The following is a 24,610-nucleotide window of genomic DNA, read 5'->3' as shown; positions in this document are numbered from 1 at the left end:
CACACTTGGAATACTGTGTACAGTTCTGGTCACCCTATTATAGAAAGGATGTTATTAAACTAGAAAGAGTGCAGAAAAGATTTACTAGGATGCTACCGGGACTTGATGGTTTGACTTATAGGGAGAGGTTGGATAGACTGAGACTTTTTTCCCTGGAGAGTAGGAGGTTTAGGGGTGATCTTATAGAAGTCTATAAAATAATGAGGGGCATAGATAAGGTAGATAGTCAAAATCTTTTCCCAAAGGTAGGGGAGTCTATAACGAGGGGGCATAGATTTAAGGTGAGAGGGGAGAGATACAAAAGGGTCCAAAGGGGCAATTTTTTCACTCAAAGGGTGGTGAGTGTCTGGAATGAGCTGCCAGAGGCAGTAGTAGAGGCGGATACAATTTTGTCTTTTAAAAAGCATTTGGACAGTTACATGGGTAAGATGGGTATAGAGGGATATGGGCCAAGTGCAGGCAACTGGGACTAGCTTAGTTGTATAAACATGGGCGACATGGACATGTTGGGCCGAAGGGCCTGTTTCCATGTTGTAAACTTCTATGATTCTATGAGAAAGAGTTTGAAGGTATATTTGATCAAATACACTGTGTGACTCATGTTCTGCTGGATCTGCAGAAGTGTCATCTGTGGAATGATGGGAACTGTAATGTGAGACTGATATTCTGGAGTTCCTGTATGAATAGATTCAGGTATCAAAGAGAAGTTCCAGAATTGTTTTGCCTATGGTGATTCACTTCCCTTAAATGTTTACATCAGACCATAATAGATAGTGGGGTACTGGACATCTTAAAACTGAAGTCTGAAATTGGGGGGTTCTTCTGTGCATAATCTTTATTTGTTTATATGGGTTTAGTAGGTAATAGAATTATAAGGGGAGATTTTAATGGGTCTGTGCGTATATATATGCCTGTAAATGAACCTGCGTGTACTTTGACACACCCGAATTTCTGATATTTGCTGCGCCCAAGCTCAGACCCAGGAATATCTCCTCTATAACAGGGGATTGCTAGTTATGGGTATTGTATAATAAACAGGTAACAAGTGATTGTGGTGTTATGAATAAAGTGTCTGTGTAGTTACTGGTACTTCTAACTCTATATGTTGATCAGCACTCTTTGAGGTTCAATGTGCTCCAGTAGCAAAGTTATTCAATGATTCTTCGAAAATTACTGTCCCATTAAAAAAAAAATCCTTTTTTTCTGTCAATGTTTTCTGCTCTGCTCTTCTGTCCTAAAGATGTGGACTGTATGCTTGGATATGTTTTCATGGATGCCTATTACCCACCATTACCTTGACCAAGTAAGCATTCTTTTTCCAGGAGCCTAGACAGGCTATTCAACTATAGAGAGCATCAGAGCCAAGCCCGATCCTGCCCTTCCTTGTGATCACACAGGCACACTTTCAGCAGGGGTGACTGGGTAATGAAAAAGAATGGCAACTCTAACCAATTTTTCACTTTCTAACCCAGTTATGGTGAGGCCAGTTGCCCTAATGAAAATCACACCTGATACCAGCTACCTTCGCACAGATGGAACCAGGAACCTTCCTAATCAGTACAGCTCAGCTACTGGTGTACCCGTTGAGCCACCAGGACAGCAGTTTTAAATGACTGAGATATCATTTAACCAAGTGTTCATAAAGAAAAGCTCTATACAATGCACATCATGTTAGCTTAGACTGCAGCAGATCTATTATCTTTTCCAGCAGCCAGCACGGTGACAGTGCAAAGTGAGCTCTTGCAGCAAGCCTTTGCAGTGTGTCCCAAATAATATTTGAGAAACCACCATCAACGCACAGAATCATTGTCATTCATTACAACACTTACGATCAAGTCCTTCTTAAGATCAAAATCGGTAATCATCATTTTAATGCATAATCATCAAGCTCAAACTATGCTACCTTTCCCAAAACACTACTGTGTGAACTAAATCACAGAATCAAGGCTATAATGGTTACAGTTCAAAGCAGCTCTAATTAAAATAATAATGTAATATGAATCAATATGGTGTTTCCATTAATTCACATTTGCTTATACTGTAATTATTACATAATGGATTCATCAGCATTCAGGGATCTATTAAAAAATTAAAAATATTTAAAAGAAAAACCCTCTATATCTTACATTAAATATAAAATAACAAATGTCGAGTGAGTTGAAGATGGCTCCATGGTCTTTTGAATTCAGGTCTGTGAACTATTTAAGATATGCCATTATACTGGATGGCATTTCAACCGTCATGTAATTCATTCTTAGTCTTTAAATTACAGGTTATTTTAAATCCAATTTCTTTCATTTTGTTGCTAATATGAATGCTCATCACAAAGCGTTTGCTGGTCTGCTGAAATTCAGTTGGATTTTCCTGCTAATGATAAATTGCACAGATGCCTTTTTAACAGTTCAGTAAAAGTTTTGTAAAGAAAGACCCAAGTCAGGAAATACCAAATAAACTTTCAGCCAGTAACATTGTAAAACGTAGTAGAGGTAAGCTTTAGGTTGAGGGGACTTATACATCTGCTAATATGGAGATAGTTAACCAGCTTCATCTTTGATGAAAACTCCACTGATCTTTTATTGGGCAGAAAATGATCTCTTTTTTGAAAATAATTTGAATTGCTAAGCAAATGTGGGCAGTCCTTGAAGTCACTCAGCTGAATCTAGCTTCTCACTAATTGCTAGATCTGACCAAAAGGACTAAATACTTCTGCAGAGTACAGAATAATTATTCATCATCCATAACCATTGAATTACCAAGTAAGGCAACTGTTCTCCCCTTTAAATCATTCATGGCTATCTTCTGTCTCTATGATTTCTTATCTGCATCGGAGGTCAGTGTTGTTTGGCAATTGGCTGAATGGAAGTTTGATTCAGTGAGCAGGTCTTGGTAATTTCCCTCCTTGACCCTAATCAAGTGCAGCACTGCTGCCCATTGCACATCTAACCTTGGCCAGGAATTGGCCAGACTTCAATGAAGACTAGAAGCTTGAAGCTGAGAATCAGCTTCAGTCCATTGGCAGTGAATTCAGCATTCTACCACTAAAGCTACTTCTACAATACAAATGAATTGGAACATTCTCAGATCATCACCTATTAGAGATGAAGAACAGTCTTCTAAAAGGAGGTCATCTTGGTTACTTGCTGATTAGAAAGAATGTGGAGTGCAGCAGCCATGGACTACACAGATTCACCAATGATCCAACATACTGGTAAGTGTGTTTAACCGGCCAAGAAAATGGAGGGGAGTGGGATGACGGCAGGAACCAGGATCACTCGGCAGGACTGCATGAGGAGTGTAAAGTCCCTGCTTCATCATCCTGACAGCAAAAGAAGAAGCTGGCACGAAAGAGGTTTGTATTAAGCTGAGGAATTATTCACAAATTGGAAGATCTAAAGCATCATTCAGAAGTGATCGGGTCACATTATTTTACGTTACACATCACTTTAACGTACTGCTTCGTCCCCAATTAAAGCTGGTAGAGAATAAACACATAGGCTTATAAGGTTATGAATAATAATTACTGAACACTGTGACCTTGGATTGTTTATCTGAATGATTAATGAGGTGTACATCAGCTTGCTGGTTTGCTAGTTGATGGAAGCCTGCAGCTGAATGAGCTACAACTGCAATCACCAGGGAATCAATGTATCTCCTCTATTCCAACATCAAAGATTTTACACTAGTCTCAGCTGTTATGGGATTTAAAACCACCCCCCATTTCAGCACCAGGAATTATGCATTAGGGTTGAGCTGTGATTTCGACTGGCTTCACATCTGAAGGAATCTTTAGACAGTACAATAACACTCATTAAGGAATTGCTCTACTTATTTCATGCAGAGAGTGGCAGCTTCTTCAAAAATTGATTACAAATAATTATGGTGAACATGCTTTTTATTTTTCTCTGCCTGTTTCTGTTAGTTTCATGAGTATATTTTTGTGATATTAGTGTGATAGGCTGCTGATGACCTCATCTGGGGTAAATGGTCTGGAGGAGACTCTGGGGTAAATTTTCGCCTTTGTCGCATGGGCAGTAATCTGATGGAGCGAATCACCCGTCCGCTATAGAACCTGCCTAGTTTTCATTGATTTTGATGGAATTAAAATTTACCCCCCAGTCCTTAACTCTTCAGCGACTGTATAATTTTTTTTTAATATTCGTTCATGGGATGTGGGTGTTGCTGGCGAGGCCAGCATTTATTGCCCATCCCTAATTGCCCTCGATAAGGTGGTGGTGAGCCGCCTTCTTGAACCGCTGCAGTCCGTGTGGTGAAGGTTCTCCCACAGTGCTGTTAGGAAGGGATTTCCAGGATTTTGACCCAGCGATGATGAAGGAATGGCGATATATTTCCAAGTCGGGATTGTGTGTGACTTGGAGGGGAACGTGCAGGTGGTGTTGTTCCCATGTACCTGCTGCTTTTATCCTTCTTGATGGTAGAGGTCGCGGGTTTGGGAGGTGCTGTCGAAGAAGCCTTGGCGAGTTGCTGCAGTTCATCCTGTGGATGGTACACACTGCAGCCACTGTGTGCCAGTGGTGAAGGGTGTGAATGTTTAGGGTGTTGGATGGGGTGCCAATCAAGCGGGCTGCTTTGTCCTGGATGGTGTTGAGCTTCTTGAGTGTTGTTGGAGCTGCACTCATCCAGGCAAGTGGAAAGTATTCCATTACACTCCTGACTTGTGCCTTGTAGATGATGGAAAGGCTTTGGGGAGTCAGGAGGTGAGTCACTCGCCGCAGAATACCCAGCCTCTGACCTGCTCTTGTAGCCACAGTATTTATGTGGCTGGTCCAGTTAAGTTTCTGGTCAATGATGACCCCCAGGATGTTGATGGTGGGGGATTCGGTGATGGTAATGCCGTTGAATGTCAAGGGGAGGTGGTTAGACTCTCTCTTGTTGGAGATGGTCATTGCCTGGCACTTGTCTGACGTGAATGTTACTTGCCACTTATGAGCCCAAGCCTGGATGTTGTCCAGGTCGTGCTGCATGCAGGCTTGGACTGCTTCATTATTTGAGGGGTTGCGAATGGAACTGAACACTGTGCAATCATCAGCGAACATCCCCATTTCTGACCTTATGATGGAGGGAAGGTCATTGATGAAGCAGCTGAAGATAGTTGGGCCTAGGACACTGCCCTGAGGACTGTGTGAAAATTATTTAGCACTGTCTTCATGGAGAAGTGTTTGGTTATCATTTCTTTATGGTAACATCACACCAGAGAGATATAATGTGTGCTTTAAGCAAACTTTAGCTGGTTAAATATGTTCTCCATGAAGATAGAGTCCCTTTAACTCTGAACAGCCACTGCTAAGCTTAGAGCTCGAGAACTGTAACGTGCGAATTCTCCGGTAATTCGTTTTATCTTGAGTATGACCTTAAGTATATATGTGTAATTATTAATAATAATGGTTCTCATTGTATATTTGTAATTATTGTTAATAATATAGTTATAATTGTACATGTGTAATTATTTGTAATGATAGTTATCATTGTATATATGTAATTATTAATAGTTATTGTTGTATATATAATTATTGGTAATAGTTATCATTATATATGTGTAATTATTACTAATAGTTATCATTGTATATGTGTAATTATTGGTAATAGTTATCATTGTATATGTGTAATTATTAATAGTTCTCATTGTACATGTGTAATTATTAATAATAATTCTCATTTTATATGTGTAATTATTGGTAATAATAGTTATCTTCATATATTTATTTCCTATGAAAGCCAATAAATGCCATTGAACCCTATTATCTTGAGAAATTACTTATAAACTTATGAGTCAGACCATCCATTCCTGAACAGCCTGGGTTCATGGCTGTGATTCACCAAACAGTGAGTTCCTTTGGTTTGGTTTGTGCAATATTCACTCTTTCTTTCCAAATTATTTTCTACCTTTCTTTCCCAACTGTGTCTCCACTAGGAAATGAGAGAGGGTCTGGGTGTTGCCCCCTCATTTTACCTCCCTCTATGTGGGTAGAGCCTGCCCTCTGCTCCTTGCTTCTTCACAGTTGATGGAAATCACCAATGAAGGGTCATGGATGTGAATCCAGACTCCGTTGCTCTGTGCAGCAGTCCGCTGGTGCTTCGATAGTTGGTGTCATCATCCCACCAGTCATGCTGAGTTCTTCATTTTGACTGGACTGTCAGGGATGGAGGGGGCAGAGGCCAAGTATATCCCCACAAGCAATCTTACTCTGCAACTAAGGGCTGGTTAGAGGGGGACACTGACACAGGCCTCCCTATCTCTGTAACCTCCTCCAGTGCTATAATACTCAGAGATCTCTGCATTCCTCCGATCCAGGCCTCTTGCGTATCCTTGATATTCATCACTCCACCATTGGCGGTCGTGCCTTCAGCTGTCCAGGCCCTAAGCTCTGGAATTCCCTCCCCAATCCTTTCTGCCTCTCTACCTCTCTATCCTCCTTTAAGATGCTCCTTAAAACCTATCTCTTTGACCAAGCTTTTGGTTACCTGTCCTAATATCTCCTTATGTGGCTTGGGGTCAAACTTTGTTTGATTACGCTCCTGTGAAGCACCTTGGGACATTTTACTACATTATAGGCGCTATATAAATGCAAGTTGTTGTTGTTGTGGAATGGAGGTAAGTTATGGGGGAAAATTAATATTCAGAGTGTACAAGGAAAGACGGAGACAATGGGGGTGACTTTAAACCCTAAGAACGGGTGGGTTGGGAGCGGGTGGGAGTTGAAAATAGTTGTTTTTTGGGTCGCGACCGCAACCCGGCTTTATTTCCGGGTTTAACTTGGGCGTGTAAAAGTACAGGCTTCCCACTGGGAATGCAAAGTCTGAAAATTTTGCAGTTGCGACCCAAAAAAACAACTATTTTCAACTCCCACCCGCCCCCAATCCACCCGTTCTTGGGGGTTAAAATCACCCCCAAGATGATTAGTGAGATGGAGCGCAGCCCTTTCACCTTGGGAGCTGATTTTGAAACTAGCCAAGGCTGATATTAGTCTCCACTGTTTGACGGCTGTAAGGATTCAAACCGACATGAGTTTGGGCAGTCTCAGCAAGGTATTTTCAAACAGCATATAGCTGTTCGTAAACGAGTGTTAATTAGCACTAATTGATTGCCTCAAACATGAAAGAACAGAGGATAGCTGGCTTGTGAAATGGAAATGGCACATTGTTACGTCGAAATCCAATATTTATTCCACTCGGACTTAAACTAAAATAGTGACAATACATGAACAAACAGTAGCTGAAATCCTTCCCTCCATGATGAGTGTGTAAATGTGGTCCCAGGTCTGTTCTGAAATAGCTGATTTCAGCTGCTATGGCAACAGGGGTGCTTCAGTTAGCCTCAGTGCCCCAGGACTTCGAAAGGGAAAAATCTGGCAGGGTTCCTGCTCCTGGATTTAGTTCAAGGAAATGAAGGGGGGCAGGTAGAAGAAGTAGCAGTGGGAGAGCATTTTGTTGGTAGTGATCATAATACAATTAGTTTTAGCATAGTTATGGAAAAGGACAACTTGATTGACTTTTTTGCGGAGGTAACAAAGAGGGTCGATGAGGGTCGTGCATTTGATGTAGTCTACATGGATTTTAGTCTACCGACACTCATTGTTCGAATTCACATGTAAAGAATGGTTACTTTGGTGAGATACTGCCACCAGCATGAAATACTGTAACCAGCATGTGTCAGTGCCCTCAGGAAAAGGGCGGAGAGAAAAACTGATGAAAAAATGACAATAAAAAAAACTTAACAGAAATTATTTTGAGTGCTGTTACTATATACCTTCAGACTGGAGGGAAGTATACGGTGGTGTTCCCCAGGGGTCAGTATTAGGATCGCTGCTCTTTTTGATATATATTAATGAGCTGGACTTGGATATAATTTCAAAGTTTGCAGATGACACAAAACTCGGAAATTCTGTAAACAATGTGAAGGATAGTAACAGACTTCAGGGGGACATAGACAGACTGGTGAAATGGGCAGACAAATGGCAGATGAAATTTAACACAGATGTGTGAAGTGATACATTTTGGTAGGAAGAATGAGGAGAGGCAATATAAACTAAATTTTACAATTTTAAGTGAGGTGCAGGAACAGAGAGATTTAGGGATGTACGTACACAAATCTTTGAAGGTGGCAGGACAAGTTGAGAAGGCTGTTAAAAAAGCATATGGGATCCTGGGCTTTATTAATAGAGGCAAAGAGTACAAAATGAAGGTGTTAAGCTAATCTTTCATAAAATACTGGTTAGGCCTCAGCTGGACTATTGTGTTCAATTCTGGGCAGGACACTTTAGGAAGGATGTCAAGGCCTTAGAGAGGGTGCAGAATGGTACTAGGGATGAGGGACTTCAGTTATGTGGAGAGACTGGAGAAGCTGGGGTTGTTTTCCTTAGAACAGAGAAGGTTAAGGGGAGATTTGATACAGGTGTTCAAAATCATGAAGGATTTTGATAGAGTAAATACGGTTTCCAGTGGCAGAAGGGTCGGTAACCAGAGGACAGATTTAAGATTATTGGCAAAAGAGCCAGAGGTGACATGAGGAAACATTTTTTTATGCAGCGAGTTGTTATGATCTGGAATGCACTGCCTGAAAGGGTGGTGGAAGTAGATTTAATAATAATTTTCAAAAGGAAATTGGATAAATACTTGAAGGGAACAAATTTACAGGTCTATGGGAAAAGAGCAGTGGAGTGGGACTAATTGGATAGCTCTTTCAAAGGGCCGGCCTAGGCACGATGAGCTGAATGGCCTCCTCCTGTGCTGTACCATACTATAATATTATGATTACTATGATAGCAATAGAATCAGATAATGGGGAAATGACATTAAAACAACTGCAGGTCTTTTGGAGATGGGTTAGGATGGATGATTTTAAGAAACATCATAGGGTAGTAGGTCCGATTTGCAATTTCATGCGTCAGAGACAGTATGAATATAATATTGTCACCATGGCTGTTCCTGGGCTTGACAGCAACCTTATAGAATTGACATTTTCTGTTGAAAATAAATTGCAATTAAGTGGAGTTAATTTCTTGCAAGTGGAAAGCAAATTGATTCCAAAATTGGTGTGTTGGGTAAACTGTGATTACCTACTCGCTATTAAATGCGCTAACCTGTAAAATACATTAGAGTATGCTTCAGAAACAAAATGTAATGTATAATTGACAGACAGCTCATTCTGAGAATAGATATTAATGATTGTGATATTGAGGTAAAATGCTAGCTTACATCAATACATCAATGGACCATTAATGCATTGTGGCTTTTGCTATGCTACTGTAGGTCATTAATAGGTGATAGACAGAACAGGCTATAGAGAGAAATTGGGTAAAGGTCACCTTGTATCATCTAAATAAATTGGAGCTGATAACACAGCTAATGATGCATTTACTTTGTCAACAACACGGTATTGAACGGTTCTTATTTGCAAAGTAACCAAGATGGCACTTGAGTTGCCAAAAGTAGTGAGCACCACCAAAGAAGGTGGTTTTATTTCTCACCTCCATCACTAATAACAACATAATGTACAGTGGGGGTCATATGCTTCAATGACTGAAGCTCTCAGCCCAATGGTTACAAGCCAGTTAAGCAGTTGTGTTCTTGCTGGTCAGTATGGACCTTCCCCATCCATTTTGGAAGGTAGGAGCCAGAGAAAATAGTCACCAACAGTGACCGTAAAATAATATTGCATGCGTGAATTGTTTTAATGTGCCTTCTGTAGAAATCACCCTGCAGTATAAATGGGGCAATTTCTACAGTAATAGCAGCTGGAATCTAAATGCTCCAGGATTAGGTACTATGCTTGGTTTATCCTACAGTTACCTTCTTGCTTATGCAGTTCTAAACTAAATTTTGATATTTCATAATGCAACTTATTAAAATAATTGCTTAGAATTTTTTCTCTACTACTTGTTGCCCTTCAGATTGGGGCCACTATTTTCACCTGGGATCAGTGCTGCCATTGCCCCCACACTGTTCTGTCCAATACTTGTGCCACTTGTAGAATTTTCTCAGCCAGTGAAAACACATCAAGAACATGGCACTTTTGAAATCTGATCGGGTTAAATGATAAGGCTGTCTGATAGGGTTAGGCGAAATAGAGAGGGAGGGAGGAGGCTCGTGTGGAGCATAAACACCGGCATGGACCTGTTGGGCTGAATGTACAGTTTCTGCGCTGTACATTCTATGTAATTTTATGTAAATTATTTTTATACAGTTAATAAATTTGAGATAATTTTAAAAATGCAGTTTGATCACTCATAAAGCCCCTTAATGGGCATGTAAGTGCTACAGTGATTGCACAGGGCATCAAGCTAGCTGGAGAATAGGTAAATTTCAGTCCCAATGGAGGAAGCATGGTAGCTTATTGCAAACAGTGTCAGGGAAAGGCAGAATGTCCTGTATGGTTCCGAAGGGACAGACCACAAACTAGCTGAAGGTCCAGCAGGATGGCAAGTGGTTACATAGGGGCGAATGCGATGTCTGCCACACTGGAAAACTATGCAGGAGAACATGTCCAATTGGCATGAAGGGCTCCGTTCCTCCAACCCTGGCCTCTTATGCATCCCCCCACTTTCTTCACCCCACCATTGGTGGCCGTGCTTTCAGCCATCTAGGCCCCATGCTGTGGGATTCCTGCCCTAAACCCTTGGCTTCTCCACCTGCCTCTCCTCCTTTAGGAAGCCCCCTTAAAACCCACCTCTTTGATCAAACTTTTCTTTGGCCACCCCTCCTAATATCTCCTTCTTTGACTCAGTGTTCATTTTTGTCTGATTACACCTCTGTGAAGCGTGTTTTTCTATGTTAAGCGCTTCGGGGTGCTTTTCTATGGGAAAGACATTACATACGTGCAATTTGTCGTTAAACTGGTTTGAGATGTATACTTGCTGGGAGGGATGTGGAAATGAAGATGTCTGTTACACTGCAACTGCTGTGAAGCAGAAACTTATCACTAGTGTCAACTTAGAAATATTAGCTTTGAGAATTCTCCTGCAGAGATATTGCAATCGTGACCTACATAAGAGGAAACTTTCTGTAGGTCCCAACGTCGGAACAAATAGAGCTCACAGAAACTTAATGTGCAAGTTGGACTGTTAAATGATCTATTAAAAGGTGGCTTACTAAAAAGCTCCAAAGAATTCACTCAACACTCATTCTGACTGTTCGAAAAGCAATCTTGTATAGAAAGTAGACACTGAAATTCTCAACTTTGCTAATTTTAAGGAGAAAATGGTAATCCACTACTTCTTACTCACATCTGTTTTTCACTAAAATCACTATAAACAGGAATTTCAGCCCCAAGGTCCTATACTATACCAATTTAAACATGTGAAAGATTGCTTTCTTGTGAATTCCCCTTTAAATATTTAATATTTTTAAAATTATACAAATATAAAACTGTTCCTCCAATCGACTAGTAGAAAATAAAAAGTTACAAGTTATTGTCAGCTTTGCTCAGCAGTTATGCTCTTGCTTCTGATTGAGAAAGTTGAGGGTTCACTCGAGGACATGAGCGCATAATCTGTGTTAAAATTTTATTACAGCACTGAGAGTTCGCTGCATCATCAGAGGTGCTGTCGTCAGATGTTAAACTGGACCCCATCTGCCTGTTCGGGTGGACATGATCCCCATGGAATTATTTGAAGAAAAGTAGGTAGTTCTCCCAGTGCCCTGGCCAATTTCTGCCTCAATCAAGAAACAGATAAGCTGGTCATTCATCTCATTTGTTGTTTGTAGGATCTTGCTGTGTGGAAGCTAGCTGTTACATTTGCCTAAAAAAAATCACAGTGCACTTCAAAAGTAAGTTATTGGTTGTGAAGCATTTTGTGATGCCTTATTCCAAGGTTATAGGAGTCCATGTCAACTTTTGGTGTCACAGGTGAGTGGTTTTATAGCCAAGGTATGGTCGCTCCTGCTAAAAAGTTTGATTCTAGATCCAGGGTGTCCATACCAAAAATTGGGGACCAGGTGATTTTTAATGTAATAGAACATTATCCCCATACTAATTAAATTTGAGTTTGAATGTAACTCAGAAAGTATGAAGATATTTTTCTTCATAGGATTGTTAGGTGAATGAGTTTCAATACTCCTAATGCCTCACAATGTAGGCCCACAGAACAAACTGGTTTCCATGTCCAGTATTAATGGACGTGCATTGCATTGCAAACTGGGGATATCTGAAAACCAATTCCAATGGTTGAATCCTATAATTTGTCAGTTTAACTTTGGTTTACCAAGACAAAAACCTCAATGAACTCATGCCTGTTGAGACCTTCTAAAGGCCCCAAACCTTCACTTAGAGTAGAATCTTGGATGGGAGCGATTACCTTCTTTAGTCAGAGTGGCTCCAGTGAGAACTAAAGAGTTGAAAAAACGTTTTTTTCCACCCAGAGGATACCTTATAAGGGCGGATCAGCTTGAGACCTTGAAGGCACTCTGTGGCCCACTCTGGCTATGCAAATGACTGACCCCATCCCTGGAATATGAGTTTGGCCTCCAGTTTTGGGTGAGGGCAGGGTTCCACTTACACTAGTGGAGCAGGGTCCCAGGAATTTCCAGGCCTTGGTATCTCACTGTCTTCAGGCTACCGATACATTAGTTGGTGAATTAAACTGCAAAGATAAAGATGCATTTACAATGCCTCGCTCACTGTTTCTATCTCAAAAAAGCCACTTCCATGTGTCACTCTCTCCTTTTTACTGCGGAATGAGGATGCCCAACTCTTTTATCTGTTGAAATGTGAGGGGACTAGCCCCCTCCCATTACTTTCTGAAACCAAGCACAGGGTTGGAGGGGGGGGATTTAAAACTATGGTGTAATCCTGATGGAGGAAGACCCCCATGTCTCCTGGCGACTGTACCCTGGAACATAAAAGCTCCTTTCGACATCCGAATCAAAACCTATTTTTGAACAAGTGTTAATGGTTACTCTACATACCATGTTCAGAACAAGGTGACCAATGTGCAAAGATATTTTATACCTTTATTATTTTACTGTGTGGTAAAACAGGGGGAGCATAAGGACTGAATAGTACTGTTTAAAGCAGGCAACAAAGCATTTTGTTGAGCTACTAAATTTGGTGAATAGTTCAGTAAAAAACAAATATCTTTCTATGCAAGTGTTTGAAAATATGATAGAATGTAAAGGGGGAAGGATAAATTACCCTGTGCGCCCAACTGTACGAGTCCCCACATGTAAAAACAATGCAAATCGATTCTCACCTTACGTCATTTACATGTGTCCCATGTAAAAATACCACATACCTGTCACCGAAGGGAAGTAGATGCCAACCAGCAGAGTGAAGTAGGATGTTATGTCAGTGAACACGTAAGGTTGCTCCAAGCTGACTGCTCTGGCTGAGGTGGTCACAGATGGCAACCCCTCCTGCTCCACAATCACACCTTTAGTCAGGTAATTCGCCCACAGGTTTTCTGGTATGAAGAGGGAGAGAAAACTGTCAGTAAGCAAGTAAAGTTAGCTAGATCATTCTCAGATACAGCACTTCTGACAGAATCACCGTTTTCTTACCCAAGACATCATTAGCGAACCTGTTATCGTGGTGTTGGTAGTGAGATGGGGTACAGTTAGGAGGTGTTCATTTTCTTTCCCCCCACCCTCTGATAGTCCCTCACAGTTCTGGTCTGGAGCGCCGGATGATTTAGTCCATGGGCATCTGCATGGACATCACTAACATCTCTCCTTGGCTTACCCACTGAAAGTAGCATTTGAGTAATGATAGGAATGATAGTTGAGTGGGCACCCTTGGACCCAAATGAAACTACTAAATTCTAGAAGTGAAAATGGTAGCTGAGACTGCGATTTAAAAATTGCATCCTCTACTCAGGAGACCTCCTCTTTTCAGAAGACCAACTGTCTTGTAATTTGGCTGAATAGAAAATAAATTTGGCGAAACTTTTTAAATGGACCTGCTGAACCTTTGTGATACTGTAATCATTGTAGGCTGCAGTGCTTTGTGAGGAAAGGAACTAACATAACTACAAGAGGGTTTTTACCCAATAGAGCGGATAGAGGAGACTTGTTAATAGACAACTCTGCAAGGATACGATCTGTGAAGTTATATCATCACATTGCCGATTGCTTCAGCCTCGACAAAATGTTTTACATTTTAAGTAAAACTAAAAAGAAGAGGGCTGAAAGTCCATTTTCTGTTAAGAGCAGCATTATTAGAAACGTCCAGTATTTGGGAACCATTGTCAGCTATGGACAGGAACATCCTATTGAAAGTACTTTCTTCAGGGCCCCATAATACCTCTGACCTTACCTCCCCCACCCCAAGAGAGAACAATATTTATGCAATGCAGTGTAAGAAAAAAGGAGGACAATCACACAAAAATTGTAAACCAGAATTTTACCGAAGTGTTAATATCCTCTATGTTTTTTTCATTTATTTGTTCTTGGAATGCCGGCAAAGCTGCATTTACTGCCCATCCCGAGTTGAGAAGTGGGTAGTGAGTCTTATCTTTAAACTGTTGCAGTCTTTGTGCGATGGTATGCGTGTGATGGTGTTACATGGGAAATTCCTAGATCTTGACTTAATGACTATGAAGGAATATGTCCAAGTCAAGTGGTGTGTGATTTGGGGGGTAATTTGGAGGTGATGGTTTTGACACGATCCTGCTGCTTTTGTTCTTCTTGGTGGCAAAGGTCATGGGACTGGGAGGTAGTGCCTTGTATTCTGTAGATTGTACAATCTGCAGCCACGTTTCGAATCCAGAGGTGTGGGTGCTGATCAAGCAAGCTACTCTGGATGGTGTTGAGCTTCTTGAGAGTTGCTATGGTTGCACTGATCCAGGCAAGTGGTGAGTTACTAAGATAGTCCTGGAGATAAGATGATTGCCCTCCAAGAATCACAATCGTCTTTCTTTGCAGCAGGTACGACTCCAGCCACTGGCAGTTTTCCCCTTGACTACTACTGACCTCAGTATTGTCAGGGCACCTTGATGCAATACTCATGTCGATGCTGCCTTGATATTGAGGGCAGGTACTCTCTCCTCTAGCTCTCATGTCCATGTCTGTGATGAGGTCTGGAGTGGAGTAGATCATGTGGAACTCGAAGTGAGCATCGGGGAGTAAATTGTCGGAGAGTAGGTACTGCTGGATGGCACTGTTGATATTTCGTTCCATCAATTTGCTGATGATTGGGAAGAAGCTGGCAGGGAAGTAATTGGCCGGGTTAAATTTGTGATGTTTATAGGACATATCTGAACAATTTTCCACATTGTCAGGAATATGCCAGTGTCATAGTTGCACTGAAATAGCCTGTCTGGAGGGAGGGGAGTGGGGGGAAGACAGTTCTGTGCACAGGTCTTTAGCACCATAGTTGGAATGTTGTCAGGGTCCATAGCCTTTGTTGTATCCTGTGCGTTCAGCAACTTCTTAATGTCAGATGGAGTAAATCGAATTGCCTGGACATCTATGATGGCGAGGACTTCAGGAGAAGACCAAATAGAATCATTCACTCAGCACTTTTGGCTGAAGACACTTGCAAACACTTCACCCTCATCTATTACACTCACATGCTGGCCCTTGATCAACATAAACTTATAGTAGGATATGCAAATCAGCACACTCAAATATGCACTGCGTCCTTAGTTAATGTCCTCACACTGCTGAGGATTTAACCTTACTGACAAATGAATGCAATTAAAATGATTAAATATGTCACATCCAGATTTCTGGTTGTTTGCCAGTAAAAAGAACATCTGTTAAAATATATCTCATGACCTTGTTAAATTCGGTTTTTCAGGGAAAGCCTAGGACAGAGGAAACATGCAGCGAATGACATTGAAACTTGTACCAGCAGGAGATTGTTGAGTTTAAGTGGTAAATAATGTCATTTTGTGCCTTAAAGCCACCACAATATCAATTTTAAAGAGTGATTATGGTCATTGATGACTGCTTAATTTAGGTCCCAGCTTCAATGACCTATGCTTCTAATCAATAACTATTATCTAATTTATCCAGCTTGTCCCTGTCATTTAACCCCACTCTGACCTGTTTCTTTGGCACCAAGCCTGCACCCAGGGATGTAGCTATGGATGGGACTGGTTAGGCCACAGCCCAAACAATTAGCACCCAGGCCCACACAAATCTGAGCCCGTGTGAATGTCCCGAGCTGTCCAAGACCGGGAGGCTGACTTCTGGTCTCTCTGACCCCAGCCTGCCTGTCCTTGTGTTATTTCCAGCTCCTCATTTCCATTGACTTGTGCTGGAAGAGCGATACGGGTGTGTGGCCGGCCCTGACCAAATGAGCCAATCTTGACCCTGCTCCAGATTCGATACAGTTAGTGACAGGCACTGAGATCCCCTCCTCCTGTGTGGCGTTGTTAATCTGCCGCTGGCTCTTCACGACTGTCTCTGCAGCTGCCGACCCTACTGAATCCTTCTCGTCGCTCGAGGAAGCCGTGAAACCGAGGGTCGAACTGAAACTACAAGCCAAGCTGCCTCCGTGCCACTCGAGCCTGTCCAACATCAGTTGGGGCCCATCCCCATTTCTATTCCTAGTTGCGTCACTGCCCGCGCCCCTAAATTTTCAGGTACTTTTCTTTAGGTTAAACTTTTGCTTAACACATAACAGTTGTAAAATTTACTGACATTGATGTCCTTGGCATCTATCGTTTTGTATACTTTTGTTTACCCAGTCAACCATAATATTCAGAAAAATATAAAATAATGATCGGGTTAAACATAAGTTTCCATTTGTTCAAAAGAGGATGGATTACAAAACTAATGTATCAGCCTTGGTTCTGTGGTAACACTCTCGCTGAGTCCGATTGTTGCGGGTTCAAGCCCCACTCCGTCAACTTGAGCACATAATCCGGGCTTTTGCTTCAGTGCAGTACTGAGGGAGCGTAGCACTGTCGAGGGTGCCATTTTTCAGATAGATATTAAACTATCTGTCTGCTATCTCAGTTGGATGTAAAAGAGCCCATGGCACTATTCCAAAAAGAGCAGGGGAGTTCTCCCCGGAGTCCTGGTCCATTTTTATCCCTCAATGAACATCACTAAAACAGATCATCTGGTCATTTATCTCTTTTTATGGGCCTTTGCTGTGTACAAATTGGCTGCTGCATTTCCCTACATTACAACAGCAAATATACTTCAATAGTACTTCATTGGCTCTAAAGCACTTTGGGAAGTCTTGAGGCCATGAAAAGTGCTATATAAATGCAAGTCTCTCTTTACCCTGGAATACTCCTTTCGAGAGGACTTAGTTGCCATGGTAATTGGGAGTAGAACGATAGTCATGAATGAATGGTTTTCACTACAGTGAGATAGCGTATAAATGAGCAGTATCAATGTCTGTTACTTTACTTTGCAGATTGAGGTTACCTTCCTGGTGGCTATAATTATTACTGATTAATGGGGTTTTGGTTAATGGGGATGAAGGGATAAGCGGGATTAATTTCCACTTGTCAAGTCTTGCTTATCCTTAATGAGATGCACCAATTTTACTTCAAAAATATTTTCTGTTTCTTTGTACTGCACTATAATAAACAAAAGGCCCTTTTTATTTCAAGGGATTTACAATCTGTCTTGCTTTTCTCTTTCATCGCATTTCCCTGTTGGCAACGGTCCGACCTTGGTATCTATGCATTTGGTGGCATGCCAATTAACATGTCATGATTGTAATAAATTTGTGATTAAAATTGCTTTAAATTCCACAGAGCTGGTAGTTTACACGATAGATGGAAGACAATCTTCATTAATCATACCTGACTATTGGCAAGGACTTGGCATTTTCAGGGATTTCATAGTTTTACGATCCAGATGGTTGAGTATCTGCTCCGATCAACAGATGACACCACGGCAGGGGCATCGCAAGAAACTACATTGTGTTTCTTAAGCATTTTGTTTGGCACTGCACGTGAATGTGTGATGATGAGGTCAATTTTTGAGCTCATAGCTAGGAGTGAATGTAGTAGAGCCAAAAAGAAAAAAATCGTCCGGCCTTCTCTTTAACAACTTCAAGTGCCTTGGTTTAGGTTGGGTTAGGATTTAATACACATTCAGCATCAGTTTTTGTAGAAATTTGAACCCAGACTGCAATGAAACAAAGCCAGTTCCCACTTCTGGTACTGAGCAGGGATAAGTGACTGAATTCCTCGCCTGAATTGAGTAATTTTGGGCTAGCTTGGATTTTGCCCAGTTCTCATATCTTCAGGTTCACCTTCACCTGTCCCTTACATCAAAAGCAACGAGTTATCAGGTGAGAAACTTGTTTGTGTGCCAGGAATAACTGCAGCAAAGAAGGGGGAGGTCACAGTGGGAGCCTGTCTGATTCCTGGTGGTCTAAAGGATTATCTGTTTGATTCCCTTGCCATCTGGTGGTACAGTTCATTTATCCTGGTGGGTTTGATCAGTCTGGGCGGGGAGGGACGAGGGAAGAGATCAGCATCTGACTCAGTGTGAGTCTGCATTTGTATTTCTGAGTAAAAGAAAAGAAAGACTTGCATTTATACACCGCCTTTCATGACCTCAGGATATCCTAAAGTGCTTTCGAGCTAATGAAATACTTTTGAAGTGTAGTCTCTGTTGTAATGTAGAAAATGCAGAAGCCAGTTAGCGCACAGCAAGATTCACAAACAGCAATGAGATAAATGACCAGATAATCTGTTTTGTGATGTTGGTTGAGGGATAAATATTGGCCAGGACACTGGGGAGCACTTCTTCGAATGGTATCGTGAGATCATTTAAGTCCACCTGAGAGGGCAGATGGGACATTGGTTTAAAGTCTTAGCCGAAAGATGGCACCTCTGGCAGTGCAGCACTCCCTCAGTACTGCACTGGAGTGTCAGCCTAGATTTTGTGCTCAAGTTTCTGGAATGGGACTTGAACCCACAACTTTCTGACTCAGAGGTGAGAGTAATTATATTATATCATTTTATATTAATATCATATTATTATGAAAAAATAACCAAAGCAAAAAACCGAAGCAAGACTTGATTGATCAACCCCAATCAGAACATCTGGGCCAAATTCAGACTGGAGAAGTAAACAGCCAGGATAGTTTTAGCTAGCTTCCCAAGTATCATCGCCAAGTTTTTCATTCAGATTCAGATTTTTTTTGTCACAATAATAGAAAAACTGACGATGATGTGCCAAAGTCAACCTGTTATAAAGTGGATGACTTTTCCTGTTTTTTTTACTAAAAATAGGAATTTTATTATTCCTGCATCAGGATTTTGTGTATTTGGTTCAGAGAACATCACCTAATTCTGAAGCTTTTTTTCCTCTTACACTTAAATTTTCAGTCATTTTGTTTGATCATCAAGGTGAAAAATGTCCGTACTGAACAACTCTCCATGAAGCAGCCCATCTTTGGTACAACCATGGAGAAAATGTTGAGAATACTTCCCCTTTATTCCAATAATTACTTTGAAATTAAACTCTTAACAGGTTCTTATGGTACACCATTGTTCACTATATTAATGGAGACAATGACCTATATTTGTTTTCAACGTGTTAGCTCCTCTAAAGGAATTTCATATGAACACGCTAACTCAAAAAGCTTAACTTCAATATGTGTTTTAACTCAGACATTAAAAGAGCACTTCTACTGCACCAGTGCACATTTTCCATATTCTATGCCAACTATCCTTATGGTCTCCTGAATGAGATTGCAAAATTGTGAACTGTTTTAACTGTGGAACAGAACCAACTAGGGATGTCTTTTAAGTTGGCCCACAGCTATTTCATATGGGACACTTGTAACCAGCAGAGAAAACAAGCTTCCATTCCATCAATTGGGATTGCATTCCAACAACAACAACTTGCATTTATATAGCGCCATTAACATAGTAAAACGTCCCAAAGCTCCCCACGGGAGTGTTATTAAACAAAATTTGACACCAAGCCACATTAGGACAGGTGACCAAAAGCTTGGTCAAAGAGATAGGTTTTAAGGAGTGTTTTAAAGGAGGAGAGAGAGGTGGAGAGGCAGAGAGGTTTAGGGAGGGAATTCCAGAGCTTAGGGCCTAGGCAGCTGAAGGCAAAGCCGCCAATGATGGAGTGATTAAAAACGGGAATGTGAAAGAGGCCAAAATTGGAGGGCCCTGAGGGTTGTCGGGCTGGAGGACGTTACAGAGATAGAGAGGGACGAGGGCATGGACCGATTTGAAAACAAGGATGAGAATTTTAAAATTGAGGCGTTGCCGGACCGGGAACCAATGTAGGTCAGCGAGCACAGGGGTGACGGGTGAACGGGACATGGTGCAAGTTAGGATACAGGCTGCAGTGTTTTGGATGAGTTAATAAGGGCGGCAGATGGGAGGCCGACCAGGACAGCATTGGAATAGTCAAGTCTAGAGGTAACAAAGGCATTGATGAGGGTTTCGGCAGCAGTCAAGCTGAGGCAGGGGCGGAGACAGGCAATGTTACGGAGGTGGAAGTAGGCAGTCTTGGTGGTGGAGTAGACCTGAGGTCGGAAGCTCATCTCAAGGTGAAATAGGACGCCAAGGTTGCAAATGTTCTGGTCCAGCCTCAGGCAGTGGCCAGGGAGAGGGATGGAGTTGATGGCTAGGAAACGGAATTTGTGGCGGGGACCGAAGACAATGGCTTCCAAACCAGATGCACAAACATGCATATGGAAAAGGACAGGCAAAGAGCAGCATACATCCATTGAGCCTGTACTACTCTGGCATGGTGTAACTTCTGCACACCATCACCCACACCCGCCTCACTCTGCCCCCCACCTCCATCCCACATCCAGGGAGAGGAAAAACAAAAGAGAGCAAAAAGCCATGGGCCAGAGGTGAAAGACAACATTCTAGCCCAATGGGTCAGTCAGTGCCTTTACATGTGAAGCTTCACATTTAATCTGATACAAATATATTAGACAAATCTAGCAGTTTAAACAGAAATCTATGTTGATGCATTCGGGCCACCATTTGTTTGAACCTATTGGTTTGTGGTGGTGAATGGATTCAACTGAATGGGTGCATTTTCCCCACACCAACCCACTTGCAGCATTATGCCTACAATATGAGGCCTATCTTTATATTCAATAGAATCAGTGGTGTGCGGAGTAGGATTAGTTGCAGATGAAATTTCATTTTTTATCTAATATTATGTTCTCTTCCTGCAGGTAGAACACGTCCTGTCAAACAGGAGCTGGCTCCGAATATTTGTGCTGCAGCTGTGGAACCGTCTTTATTTATGCTATTTCCATACAAATTGAGCCAGCCGCAATAATCACAGTCAAATTGCATTGGTTCACACACGGGTGATGTTCTTACTGACCTGAATAACTGCACAGTGACCCATTCTAATCAATGTACTTTTATCCGTAGAAAAGCAAACAGATAACTGTGCAAGATACCCTTATTCCATATCAGCTAAATTACACCCCCCACCACCACCTCCCTACTGAAGTAAGCAAGTATACAAGGCCTAGGAAGCTGACCTGATTTTATTTTCAGTTCAGAATTGGTGTTATTTTTCGGAATTTTAAGTAAGGCTAGGTCAATTGAATATTTCAAAACTGAGATCGTTTGTTGGGTAAGAGCTTTCATGGATGCGGGTAAATGGGGTTTGCTTCCACTGTTGGTGGTCCATGATGAATCAAAGCACCTTTTTGTAAACAGTGTCCATCATGTGCAGAAAGCAGCAGTCCATTGTTTCCAGCCAATTCTTCCTTGGGTTCCTGGCATATAAATTCAAAGCAGCTGTTATCGTCACGTCCACTGACGTTACTTTTCTGGTTTCGATCGCCTGAGGGGATCGGAGAGGAATTTTCTAGATTTTGTTCCCTTTTTGGCCCTGGGATTTTTTTTTTCTGTTTTCTGTTTTACCTCTCCCAGGAGATTAAATGGCCGCTGGGAGGGGTGGTGGGACATAGGAAATATCTAGTTATGATGCTCCAGGCATCATGAATGTGGGGCAGGCTTGATGAGCCAGCTGGTCTTTTCCTGCCTGTCATTTTTGTTTGTTCTACTTGTTGACTTTACCTGCAGGTCATCTTGCAGCAAATGGCACAACTCACTGAGCGCTTCTTTGCTTTGAATGAGTCTCATCAGACAATGGCCCTTGGTTGGCTCCAGGTAACTGTGCCTTGTCTAGAAGCACTTTGCCCTGGAGTAGTTGGTTGGCACAGTATTAAGCCCCTGATGCCCTCAATACTCCCTTTCTGAAGTATCCTTTATCTGATCATCCACAAAGTCACAGCTCATAAACGGTGCTACACCCATTCTGATCCTGTCAAGTTTGCATAGGAAAACAACAATTCCAATTGAGTATCCCCAAAATCCTTTGTTTGACCGACTAAAAACAGTTATAAAAGCACAGCAAGCTGTGCAATATACCAAATATAGCTATGCTGTTCAAAGGAAAAGGGTGATTTGAGCTTTTAAACATCCATGAGTGAATCGAATCCTCACACTATGAAGATTCATCCGTTTGAGCATGTGAGGGTTTGATTCACAAAATTGGCCTTTAAAGTTCAAGTCACCTTCTCTTCGGCTGAGTGCACTGGATACAGCAAAGTCTATAGACCCCACTAACATCCCTGTAGTGCTGAAGACTTGTGCTCCAGAACTAGTCGTGCCTCTAGTCAAGCTGTTCCAGTACAGCTACAACTCTGGCACCTACCCGACAAAGTGGAAAATTGCCCAGGTATATCCTGTCCACAACAAGCAGAACAAATCCAATCCGGCCAATTATCGCCCCATCAGTCTACTCTCAATCATCGGCAAAGTGATGGAAGGTGCCGTCGACAGTACTATCACTCAGCATTTACTCACCAATAACCTGCTCACCAACGCTCAGTTTGGGCTCCACCAGGACCACTCGGCTCCAGACCTCATTACAGCCTTGGTCTAAACATGGACAAAAGACCTGAATTCCAGAGGTGAGGGGAGAATGACTGCACTTGACACCAAGGCAGCATTTGACCGAGTGTGGCATCAAGGAGCCCTAGTAAAATTGAAGTCAACAGGATTCGGGGGGAAAACTCTCCATTGGCTGGAGTCATATCTAGATAAAGGAAGATGGTAGTGGTTGTTGGAGGCCAATCATCTCAGCCCCAGGACATCACTGTAGGAGTTTCTCAGGGTAGTGTCCCAGTCCCAAACATCTTCAGCTGCTTCATCAATGACCTTTCCTCCATCACAAAGTCAGAAGTGGGGATGTTTGCTGATGATTGCACAGTGTTCAGTTCCATTCGCAACCCCTCAGATAATGAAGCAGTCCGTGCGCATATGCAGCATAACCTAGATAACATTCAGGCTTGTAATTGGCTGATAAGTGGCAAGTAACATTCGTACCACACAAGCGCCAGGCAATGACCATCTCCAATAAGAGAGAGTCTAATCGCCTCCCCTTGACATTCAACGGCGTTACCATCGCCGAATCCCCCACCATCAACATCTTGGGGGTCACCAGTTACCAGAAAATTAACTGGACCAGCCACATAAATATTGTGGCTACAAGACCAGGTCAGAGGCTGGGTATTCTGCGGCAAGTGACTCACCTCCTGACTCCCCAAAGCCTTTCCACCATCTACAAGGCACAAGCAAGAGTGTGATGGAATACTCTCCACTTGCCTGGATGAGTGCAGCTCCAACAACACTCAAGAAGCTCGACATCATCCAGGACAAAGCAATCCGCTTGATTGGCACCCCATCCGCCACCTTAAACATTCACTCCCTCCACCACCGGTGCACCGTGGCTGCTGCGTGAACCATCTACAAGATGCACTACAGCAACTCACCAAGGCTTCTTCAACAGCACCTCCCAAACCCGCGACCTCTACCACCTAGAAGGCAAGGGCAGCAGGCACATGGGAACAACACGTTCCCCTCCAAGTCACATACCAGTCTGACTTGGAAATATATCACCATTCCTTCATCGTCGCTGGGTCAAAATCCTGGAACAGCACTTTGGGAGTACCTTCACCACACGGACTGCAGCGGTTCAAGAAGGCGGCTCACCACCATCTTCTCAAGGGCAATTAGGGATGGGCAATAAATGGTGGTCTTGCCAGCGACGCCCACATCCCATGAATAAATTTTTTAAAAGTGGCCAACCCTTATTTGGCGCATTGCACAACTTTTGATGCAATTCTTCTGACTGCACTGAAGGCAAAGGTTTAGTCAAGATGAATGAATGAATGAATGAATGTCAAGGGCACAATTCAGGCAAGTGTAGTGGTAATATTACATGGCATTACTTATTAAAGTGATAACTTGATGTAAGTTACTACCTCTGTACCATTTAGTGTGGAAGCTTGCAATGACAGTTTATTTGTCCAATCGGGTGGTTCACGGTGCCTGCAATCTCTCTACAAATCTGTCACATATATGCTTTATTTACTATGGTCAGCATGGAAGTTATTCCCATAGGGCTTTCCCGCAGTGTCCTATGCCAAAATTCGTCCCTCAATTAATGCCATCAAAATGGCTCATTCATCTCTTCTGTTGTTTGTGGGATCTTGCTGTGTGCAAATTGGCTGTTGCATTTGCCTACGTAACAAAAGTGATTGCGCTTCAGAACAATTCACGGTGAAGTACTTTGGGACATCCTGAGGATGTGAAAGGCATGATGTCAGTGCAAGTATTTCTGTCAAAGCAAATAACATACAATACGTGATGTACTTCAAAGCTCAGAA

General features: G+C 42.1%; 1 protein-coding gene across 1 annotated transcript in view; it reads right to left on the bottom strand.

Annotated features, from left to right (window-relative positions):
- LOC137335495 (solute carrier family 12 member 5-like) overlaps positions 1-24,610 on the bottom strand; it is a 290,880-nt gene that overhangs the window by 57,147 nt on the left and 209,123 nt on the right. The window contains exon 8 of the mRNA XM_068000838.1: positions 13,248-13,415. Within this exon, the coding sequence (XP_067856939.1) occupies positions 13,248-13,415 (168 nt within the window). The remainder of the gene's footprint in view (positions 1-13,247; positions 13,416-24,610) is intronic.

The sequence above is a fragment of the Heptranchias perlo genome, chromosome 19 (assembly GCF_035084215.1).
Source record: "Heptranchias perlo isolate sHepPer1 chromosome 19, sHepPer1.hap1, whole genome shotgun sequence".
Lineage (NCBI taxonomy): Eukaryota > Metazoa > Chordata > Chondrichthyes > Hexanchiformes > Hexanchidae > Heptranchias > Heptranchias perlo.
Note: the sequence above shows the minus strand (reverse complement) of the source record. Positions and strands in the feature narration are given on the sequence as shown.